The sequence below is a fragment of the Oryctolagus cuniculus genome, chromosome 19 (genome assembly GCF_964237555.1).
Source record: "Oryctolagus cuniculus chromosome 19, mOryCun1.1, whole genome shotgun sequence".
Classification (NCBI taxonomy): Eukaryota; Metazoa; Chordata; class Mammalia; order Lagomorpha; family Leporidae; genus Oryctolagus; species Oryctolagus cuniculus.
This window is the reverse complement of record NC_091450.1, coordinates 5,676,955-5,687,294: the sequence shown is the minus strand read 5'-3', so window position 1 is coordinate 5,687,294 and position 10,340 is coordinate 5,676,955. Positions and strand designations below refer to the sequence as shown.

General features: G+C 47.3%; 1 protein-coding gene across 1 annotated transcript; it reads right to left on the bottom strand.

Annotated features, from left to right (window-relative positions):
• Nucleotides 1–232: 232 nt before the first annotated feature.
• AHSP (alpha hemoglobin stabilizing protein) lies at nucleotides 233–10,316 on the bottom strand. The gene is made up of 4 exons (XM_017337767.3): nucleotides 10,175–10,316; nucleotides 1,000–1,124; nucleotides 775–857; nucleotides 233–562 (listed from the first exon to the last, which is right to left on the bottom strand). Exons 3-4 carry the CDS (start codon nucleotides 847–849, stop codon nucleotides 329–331), a joined length of 309 nt encoding a protein of 102 aa, XP_017193256.1. The 5' UTR covers nucleotides 850–857; nucleotides 1,000–1,124; nucleotides 10,175–10,316; the 3' UTR covers nucleotides 233–328.
• Between the last annotated feature and the right edge of the window lie 24 nt (nucleotides 10,317–10,340).

The window sequence follows — 10,340 nt, the reverse complement described above, 5'->3', positions numbered from 1 at the left end:
CCCCCCCCCCCGCCCCCGCCCATTTCCCCCCAGTTTTTCTACGACCTCTTGCCCCCGCACTTTCTCCCTAGTCCCTGGCTGGCCGGCCGCCCAGTGCACACTTAAAGCTGCAGATCTCCGCTCTGAGGAGTGAAGTCTCCTAAGATGGCATCTAAAGAGGGCTGAAAAGCAAAGGGACCGACTGCCTCCACCAGCTAGGGACGGGACGGTCGGTCAAAGACGAGCCGGGAACTCCAGCAAAACCAGTATCGGGTTTTATTGCGCCTTCGCGAAGCACGCGAGCCAGAACAGAAGGGTTTCTGAGCCCCAGGCAGGCCTGGGTCTTGGGCTAGGAGGAAGGCAGCTGGTGATCTGGGTGCTCTCGGGACTTCAGGAAGACGCTGTATTTGTTCAGGAAGGGTTTGGCCAGGCCATTCAGCTCTAGCCGAAGCTCCTCCAGAGCCTTGTCCAGCTCTTGCTGCTCCCCGGTCATCTGCTGCCTGTAGTAGTTGACGTAGAGGTTCACCCAGTCATCCAGCACGGTCTGCATGGCCTCCTGGGATAGAAGAGGGTCGCTGAAGACCTGGGCGGGCAGGGGCAGAGGGTTGGAAAGCGAGAATAGAGTCAGCAATGGGATCCGGGAGCCCTGCGAGCTCTCCTGTCCTCTCTCCTTCTAGATGTTTCCATTAACTCCACTGTCCTCCCAGCCGCAAGTTAGGCTCCCTTTTCTGCCTTCAGCGCCCACTCCAAGCACACTGCAGGCCTGTGTGTGTGACCCAAACTGCCTGGGCCTACCTGCTGATTCAGCAGAACGTTGAATTCCTTCAGGCCCATAGAAATGAGGTCCTTATTGGTCGGAAGAAGCGCCATCTGCTTGTCTAGAGAAAGAGAGAATTTAAGCTTTCTTTGCCTTAGCCCCGGGATAGTTCCCCCAATCCTCGCATTCTGCTTAAGGAAGCTCCCTCCACCCCCACCCCTACTCTCTGCTCTGGGGTCACATTTCCTTCGAGCTGGGCTCACCTTCAAGTCCAGCAGTGCTGTGTCTGTCTCACCCACACTCCTCAGGGTGTGTGTATCCTCTGTGCTAAGCTGGATGCAGGCAAGCAGTCAAGTGGCAGCCTCAGGAGACGCCCCGAATTTAGGTCCTGAGCAGGGGTGATAGATAGGTCAGCCTGGGGAGGAGAAGGCGGGTGGGGCTGCCCTGGACACAGAAAGATAGCGAGGCCAAGGACACCAGATAAATTAGGAGACCCTGAACATGCAAGAACCAAACCAGGCACGTTCAATGGCTGTCTCCCAGGATCCAGGCGCCAAATGCTAAGGAAATGAACTTTGACATGACAAGACATTTTGCCATTGTCACGACAACGTGGTGGCAATCATTCTCTCAGTTCATAGATGACATAGCAGTAGCAGCTTATATCACATTGGTGCCAGGCTCTGTTTCAAACATGTATTGAGGGTTTATCCTTATTTAAAAAATCCCTCTAGACATAGCATGCAGATGAAGCATCCGGAAGATGTGTGGATTCGGCTGTATGCACCAGGCTGTGCTGCGAGAGTGGAGATGCATTTGTCTTGCTTCCTACCACATCATCAGGTGCACAACAAGGTGGAAATACTGTTTTTCACTTTGAGTAATTTTTCCAGTGTTTTCCATTTTCAGCAGATGTTATTCCGAGTACTAATTTTGCATACTAATTGAACAGTACAAAAATGTACACTGAAAATGTTGTTTCTAGCTGTTAACTCCTCTCCAAAAGTAACCAGCATTAAAGTTATGGGTGTCTCCTGTTGTATGTTTCTTCATTCATCCTGTCAAATGTTTCTTCATTTAAAAACCAACATTCACAGGCACCTGTATATTCATGGAGGTTTGTTGCTTGTGGGTTTTGTGTGTGTGTGTGTGTGTCCTTGGATATAGCATTTTCTCCTATACATATGCTGTATACTCATATACAGCAGAAATGGAGTGGGATTTGTGCCACAGTGGGTTAAGCCACCACTATTGCACACATCCCATATTGGAGTGCCAGTTTGAGTCCCAGCTACTCTGCACTTCATCCTACTTCTTGTTAATGTGCCTGGGAAGCAATACCTAATGGCCCAAGTGTGTGGGTTCCTACCACCCATGTGGGAGAACTGGATGGAATTCCAGGTTTCTGGCTTTGGCCTGGCATAGTCCTGGCTATTGCAGGCTTTTGAGGAGTGAACCAACATATGGAAGCTCTCTCTCTCTCTCTCTCTAGCAATCTACCTTTCAAATAAATAAATATTTTTATAAAAAAAATCTAATTCATATATACAGATTTAGGAGCAGGATATTTCTCACCCTACCCTCCCTCCTGTCCATGTTCCCCATCCTTCTTCTTTTTTTTTTTAAAGATTTATTTATTATTTACTTGAAAGTCAGAGTTAGACAGAGACAGAAGGAAAGGCAGAGAGAGAGAGGTCTTCCATCTGCTGGTTCACTCCCCAATTGGCCTCAACAGCCAGAGCTGCGCTGATCTCTAGCCAGGAGCCAGAGATTCTTCCAGGTCTCCCACATGGGTGCAGGGGCCCAAGGACTTGGGCCATCTTCTACTGCTTTCCCAGGCCACAGCAGAGAGCTGGATCAGAAGTGGAGCAGCCAGGACTCAAACTGGTGCCCATATGGGATGCCGGTACTTCAGGAGGTGGCTTTACCTGGTATGCCACAGCGCCGGCCCCTGTCATGGCTGGTGGGAGTATAAAATGATGCAGCTACTACTGTGAAAAACAATTTGGTGGGTTCTTCCTTAATTAAAAAAAAGACTTCTTTCTTATTTTTAAAAATTTATTTGACAGATAGAGTTAGACAGTGAGAGAGAGAGAGAGAGAGACAGAGAGAAAGGGATGCCGGCGCTGCAGGCAGAGGATTAACCAAGTGAGTCATGGCGCTGGCCCCAGATTTATTTCTTTGAAAGGCAGAGTTCCAGAGAGTCAGAAGGAGAGACAGAAAGATAATCCAACCACTGGTTCACTCCCCAAATGGCGACAATGACTGGGCCTGTGGCAGGCTGTGGGGAGCAACTCGGACTAGACTAAGTTACTGGAATTAAGACTTATTCTATGCATCTGCTCTCCCACAATATGGCGCTGGGAGAGGAGTAAAAACAACTTTTACACAGCTGCCTCCAGTTCAACCAGTAACCTGCAGGAGCTGATCCCGCTCCTGATTGGAGGAGAGCAGCGTACTCGGCGTGTGGGTAGCAGAGTTGGGATTGGTGGAAGAGGACTATAAAGGAGGAGAGAGACAACACGCACCAGGAACATCTAAGGGGAACACCTGAGGAACATCTGAGCAGCCCCCGAGAGAGCCGGCCGGTGGTGTGCCGCTCCCCCGTGGAAGTGGGGAAAGTGGCAGGGGGGCCCGCCCCTCCACGGAGGTGGAGGGACGGCAGCCAACCCAGGAAGAACCAGCAGCAAACCCGGGAAGGGCCGAGCAGACAAAAGAACAGCGCAGGGTCCTGTGTCGTTCCTCCACGAAGAGGGGGAGCGACAGCAGGCCAAAGCCAAGAGCCAAGTATTCAGGCCATCTTCCACTGCTTTCCCAGGCATTTTATCAGGGAGCTGGATGAGAAGTGGAGCAGTGGGGATTCCTGCAGTGTGGATGGCAGCTTAATTCACTGTGCCACACACAATACCAGCCCTAGTTTAGTTGTTTCTTACGAAGCTTAACATACTCTTACCATATGACTCAACAATTCCACTCTTAGGTACTTTACCCATGAGATAGTTTTGTAAAACCATTCACATACAAATGAAAATATTCACAGGAGCTTAATTTATAATAGTGCCAAACTGGAAACAATCCAAATGTCTGAAAACCAGTCTGAAATCCAAATGTCTGAAAACCAGTGTGTGGGTATACAAATTGTGATATATTTATTCAGTGGAATTCTCATTGACAATAAAAAGCAACAGATGAGTGCTGTTCATGACAATGTAGATGGATCTCAGACACATTCTGAGCGAAAGAAGACAGACATACAGGCTTACATACAGCACACAGTAATTTCATTTCTGTGAAATTCTAGAAAAAGTAAAATCAATCTGTAATAGAAGAAAGCAGATCAGTGGTTACCTGGGATCAGAATGCAAGTGTTGGGATTTTTTTAATGATTTATTTTATTTATTTGAAAGACAGAGTTGTGGGTAGGGTTGATTGTCCATCCACTGGTTTATTCCCCAAATGGCCTCAACAGCCAGAGGTGAGCCAGACAGAAAGACCCAGTTCATCTGGGTCTTCCAACTTGATAACAGGAGCCCAAGCACTTGGGCCATCTTTTGCTGGTTTCCTAGGCACATTAACAAGGAGTTGGATCAGAATGGAGCAGCCAGGACTTGAACTGACACTTATAAGGGATGCTGGCAACATAGATGGTGCTTTAACAAAGGCACCTGAGGAAACCTTAACACAGATGCAAAGGTACCTGAGGAAACTTTTTTGGACAATAAAAAATATGTGTATCTTGATTATGACAAGCATTTTCACACACTGTTAGAAGCCTAAATTGGTAGAGCTTTTAAAAAATACTTTTAATTGGGGCCGACACTGTGGCATAGTGGGTAAAGCTGCTGCCTGCAGTGCTGGCATCCCATATGGGCGCCGGTTCGAGTCCCAGCTGCTCCACTTCTGGTCCAGCTCTCTGCTAAGGCCTGGGAAAGCAGCAGAAGATGGCCCAAGTCCCTGGGCCCCTGCACCCGTGCGAGATACCCGGAGGAAGCTCCTGGTTCCTGGTTTTGGATCGACTGAGCTCCGGCTATTGCGGCCATTTGGGGAGTGAACCAGCGTAAGGAAGACCTCTCTCTCTCACTCTCTCTCTGCCTCTCCTTCTCTCTCTGTGTAACTGTGACTTTCAAGTAAAATAAATAAATCTTTAAAAAATACTTTGAATTAAAATACACATGTCCTTCAACCCAATGGTTCAGCAACAAATATTCATAGTATTTTTAAAAGTTATTTATTTGAGAGGTGGGGGGTGGGGGTAGAGAAAGAGAATCTTCCACCTGTTGGTTCACTCCTCAAATGCCTACACAATCAGAACGCAGACAGGTAGAAGCCAGGAGTCATGAACTCCATTAAAAGTTCCCATGGGTTGAGAGTATTTCAGGCATGGAAAGCCAAGACACTCTGACAAAAAAAAAAAAAAAAAAAAAAAAACAACAACAACAACAAAAAAAAACCACACACCTAAATGAAAGATCTCCACGAGTGAGATCCCAGTGGAAAGAACAGGTCTTCAAAGAAGGAAGGAGGTACCTTTCTCTGAAGGGAGGAGAGAACTCCCACTTTGACTATGATCTTGTCTAAATAAGATAAGAGTCGGAGAACTCAAAAGGCTTCCATAGCCTTGGAAACTCATGACTGGAGCATAGGGAGATTACTGATGCCATAAACAGGAGTGTCAGTTTGTAAAGTCAACAACAGGAGTCACTGTGCACTTACTCCTCATGTAGGATCTCTGTCCTTAATGTGCTGTACATTGAAATTTAATGCTATAACGAGTACTCAAACAGTATTTTTCACTTTGTGTTTCTATGTGGGTGCAAACTGTTGAAATCTTTACTTAATGTATACTAAACTGATCTTCTGTATATAAAGAAAATTGAAAATGAATCTTGATAAGAATGGAAGGGGAGAGAGAGCGAGAAAGGGAAGGGTTGCAGGTGGGAGGGAAGTCATTGGCGGGGGGGGGAGCCAATGTAATCCATAAGCTGTACTTTGGAAATCTATATTCATTAAATAAAAGTTAAAAAAAAAAAGTTCCCATGGGTGTCAGGGACTCAAGTACTTGGGCCATCTCAGCTGCCTACCCAGGTGAATTAACAGGGAGCTAAATTGGAAGCCGAGTATCTGGGACTGGAACCAGCACTCTGATATGGGATGCCAGCATCACAAGCAGTGGCTTAACCTGATGCACCACAACGTTGGCTTTGTTAATATTTATATTGCAAATACAGAAAGGCCTGGACAAGGAATTTTCCATACCAGTTTGTAATAATGAAAAGATAGAAACAATTTAAAGTTCCATAAATATGGAGACACTTCAAAGAAACTATGGCATGATATGTAGCTATTAAAATTACTGAGGTAGACCTGTGCTGATATGAAGGCTCTCTAAGACAATGTTAGACAAGCTACAGATATAATAGCTGACCTAGGCCAGGAGGATGGAAGTGGGAATTAAATGCAAAAGTGTACATTTTGTGTGTATGTGTGTCACTGTGTACGTGTATTATGAGTATGTGTGTGTGCATGTATTGTGTGTGTATGTATTGTGTATATGCATATGTATTCTGAATGTGTATTGTTGTGTGTGTATGTATTGTGAATGTGCTGTGTATGTGTGTATGTATTGTGAATGTGTGTGTATGCATTGTGAATGAGTGTATGTATTGTGAATGTGTGTGTATGTGAATGTGTGTGTATTGGCTGTTTACTTCTGGGGGAACTGGTATTTGTTGAGAAATGGAAAGGAAGTAATTGTCAAAGAATGTGATCTTTCCATTTACAATGTTTGAATTATTTTACAGCAAGAACGTTTCCATTATTTCTAGAATTTATTTATTTTGTTTTTTTTAAAGATTTATTTATTTATTTGAAAGTCAGAGTTACACTGGGAGAGGAGAGGTAGAGAGAGAGAGAGAGAGAGAGAGAGAGAGCTCTTCCATCTGATGGTTCACTCCCCAGTTGGCCACAACGGCTAGAGCTGTGCCAATCTGAAGCCAGGAGCCAGGAGCTTCTTCCAGGTCTCCCACGTGGGTACAGGGGCCCAAGAACTTGGGCCGCCTTCTACTGCTTTCCCAGGCCACAGCAGAGAGCTGGATTGGAAGAGGAGCAGCCGGGTCTTGAACTGGCGCCCATATGGATGCTGCACTGCAGGCAATGGCTTTACCCACCATGCCACAGCGCCAACTCCTATTTCTAGAATTTAAAAAGAATACGAACCCAAAAAGAAAGTAAGGAAGTCACTGAAAGGGCTTTCAGCAGGGGGGATTTTAGCTGCATGGAAAGTGCAGTATCTGGGCAGGAGTGGCAGTCGGGAGATCCCTGAGCAGAGCGTGCAGGAGACGAGGTGCCTGATGTACCGCTGTGTGCTAGGACTGAGGGGCAGGCTTCCAAGAGTCTTCATGAAGTCAGGAAAGGGCAAATGCTACTCCTCTCTTGGTCAAGTCACTGATCCCTTCACTCCTGTCACAGGCAAATCTAGGATGGGTCCTGGTCCCCAGACACTTAGGAGTCTGCATGAGAAGACTGGATGTGAAGACCTAACACAAGCAAATATAGCCTGGCTCCTGGCAGCTTATGCCAGCATCTAAACAAATGCCAAATCAGAATAGCCACGGTCTCTGGGCCAGGGGCTGTCAGTGTGATGCTGGCCACATATGGTGACCACTAAAGCTGTCAAGGGTTCAGAACTAGTGTGACTGTGTATTCCAGTTCACCCCAGAAGCTCCACTTCAGATATGTTATCCCAACAAAATTATCAATAATGCCCCTTTTCCAAATCAATTCCAAATCATTTATTTATTTTTAAGAGAGAGAGAGAGAGAGGGAGAGAGGGAGAAAGTGGGACAGGAGAGAAAGAAACACATTTCTGTTCACTGGTTCACTCCCAAATGCCCACAACAGTCAGGGCACTCAGCTGGGGTCTTCCACATGGGTGGCAGGGACCCAGGTACTTTTTTTTTTTTTTAAAGATTTATCTATTTATTTGAAGATCAGAGTTATACAGAGAGAAGGAGAGGCAGAGAGAGAAAGATCTTCCATCCGCTGGTTCACTCCCCAGTTGGCCACAGCAGTCGGAGCTGCACCGATCCGAATGAAGCCAGGAGCCAGGAGCTTCTTCCAGTCTCCCACGTGGGTACCAGGGCCCAAGGACTTGGGGCATCTTCTACTGCTTTCCCAGGCCATAGCAGAGAGCTGGATTGGAAGTGGAGCAGCTGGGCATCGAACCAGCACCCATATGGGATGCTGGCACTGCAGGCCAGGGCTTTAACCTGCTGCGCCATAGCGCCGGCCCCGAGGGACCCAGGTACTTGAGTCATCAGCTGCTGCCTCCGAGGGTGGGCATCAGTAGGGAGCTGGAATTAAAGACAGAGCTGGGACTCAAATCTAGGAATTCTGTATGGGGTGTGGGCATCTCATGTGGCATCTTAACCCCATGCCAAATGCCCATCCTAATAGTGCCTCTTTGAATGACACTAAAAAACTCTATACCCAACAATACATTATACAGTGACACTAGTTACCAGAGCCACTTGAGCCACCTCCTACAGAACAATGGGCCTCCCATTTGAACACTTGTCACCCTCTCCAATAAGAGTTCAGGAGTTTTATTCACATGACACATTTAATCCTCATCCCAACTGTATGTGGTACATGCCAGTATTATTTCCATTTTGCAGATGAAGAAACTGAAGGGCAGAGATAAGCAAGCAACTTACCCAAGACCTCACAGCTACACTCATAGTAAGCCACTCTCTTGGGATTTATTTACAGATGTTGGTCTCGGAGGTCAGCATATTCACAGAGGCACCACTGAAAATTTAACACCAGGGAGGTGGGCATTTGGTGCAGAGGTTACACTGCCACTTGGGGACCCATATCACACCCTGGGAGGCAGCAGGTGATGGCTCCAGTGCTTGGGTCCCTGCCACCCACGTGGGAGACCTGGAGTGAGTTCTGGGCTCCTCCTGGCTTTGGCCTGGCCCAGCTCTGGTTGTTATAGGTATTTAGGGAGTGAACCAGCAAATGGGAGATCTCTCTCTCGCTCTCTTTATGCCTTTCTTTATTTTATTTTATTTTTTGACAGGCAGAGTGGATAGAGAGAGAGAGAGAGACAGAGAGAAAGGTCTTCCTTTGCCGTTGGTTCACCCTCCAATGGCCGCCGCGGCTGGCGCGCTGTGGCTGGCGCACCATGCTGATCCGATGGCAGGAGCCAGGTGCTTCTCCTGGTCTCCCATGGGGTGCAGGGCCCAAGCACTTGGGCCATCCTCCACTGCACTCCCTGGCCACAGCAGAGAGCTGGACTGGAAGAGGGGCAACTGGGACAGAATCCGGCGCCCCAACTGGGACTAGAACCCGGTGTGCCGGCGCCGCAAGGCAGAGGATTAGCCTAGTGAGCCATGGTGCTGGCTTTCTTTCTGCCTTTCAAGTAAGTAAACAAGAAAAACTTCAGGAAGAAAATGTAACATAATGTTTGTAGCCTTTCAACTTTTCATTTTATCAGGAAACTAATTCTTTCTTTTTTTTTTTTTTTTTTTCAAATGAACTGCTTGGGGTTATCTCCACCTCAGACTGCACTGCTGTGAGATAAGGTGAGGCTGGGTAGAAGGGCGTTCCAGGTTCAAGTCCATGAGGAAGGTGATAGTTTGGAACAATCAGAAGCTTCAAATAGGGAGTTGTCAGCTTAAGTCAAACTGGTGGGAGGCTGGCTAAAAAACCAGGGTATTTTATTTTCTGATTAAAAAGAGGATGCTTGGGGCCAGCACTCAGCCGCCACCTGCAGTGCCGGCATTCCATATGGGTGCTGGTTCAAGTCCCGGCTGCTGCATTTCTGATCCAGCTCCCTGCTAATGTGTATGGGAAAGCAGCAGCAGATAGCCCAAGTGCTTGGGCCCCTTGCATCCACGTGGGAGACCTGGAAGAAGCTCCTGGCTCCTGGCTTCGACTTGGCCCACCCTTGGCTGTTGCAGCCATCTGGGGAGTGAACCAGATGGAAGACTCTACCTTTCAAATAAATAAATAAAAATTTTTAAAGAAAGAATGCATTTGGCAAACTTCTACTTGAGTAAATATATTGCACTGCATGAGAAGGAGAGAGGGAAAAAGAGATAAAGGTGATCTGGAAGGGAAAGAAACACCTGTCTTAAACTTCCGGTTTCCTGTGCTCCCTCTCCCATTAAATAAACAGGAACTTTTTGTCTGAGGCTCTTGTTTTCTGACACTATTACTGAATTCTCTCAGCCTTGCATGAGGTTTCGGAAATCAAATTCCCCCAGGCTCAGAGCTAGAGAGAATTTCTAGTGGAGGCCAGGGGCTCCCAGAAGGAGAGAACAACGAAACACAGATCTTGGGCAGCTCTCCATGCATTCACTCACACACAGGCCCTTGAAACACCTCGTGCGAGTCAATGAGGAGATAAACGAATAAAGATATGGTCCCTGCCCTCAACACTGCGGAAGAGAGAGCCGCGGACTTGCGTAAAGATGTGGCTGCAGCAAGTCTCCCACACAACTGTCTCTCCGGACATCGTCTTTCCTTCTCTCCATTACTGGAAGTTTTCAGGTCACAAGGGATTCAGGGGGACCCCGGGACGAGAAGAGGGCACATT

Bases quoted from the DNA above. Each gene is read 5' to 3' on its own strand.
- AHSP (XM_017337767.3), bottom strand. From the start codon at position 849: ATGGCGCTTCTTCCGACCAATAAGGACCTCATTTCTATGGGCCTGAAG. The intron at 563-774 runs GTAGGCCCAGGC...CTGCCCGCCCAG, and splicing joins ACGTTCTGCTGAATCAGCAG to GTCTTCAGCGACCCTCTTCT.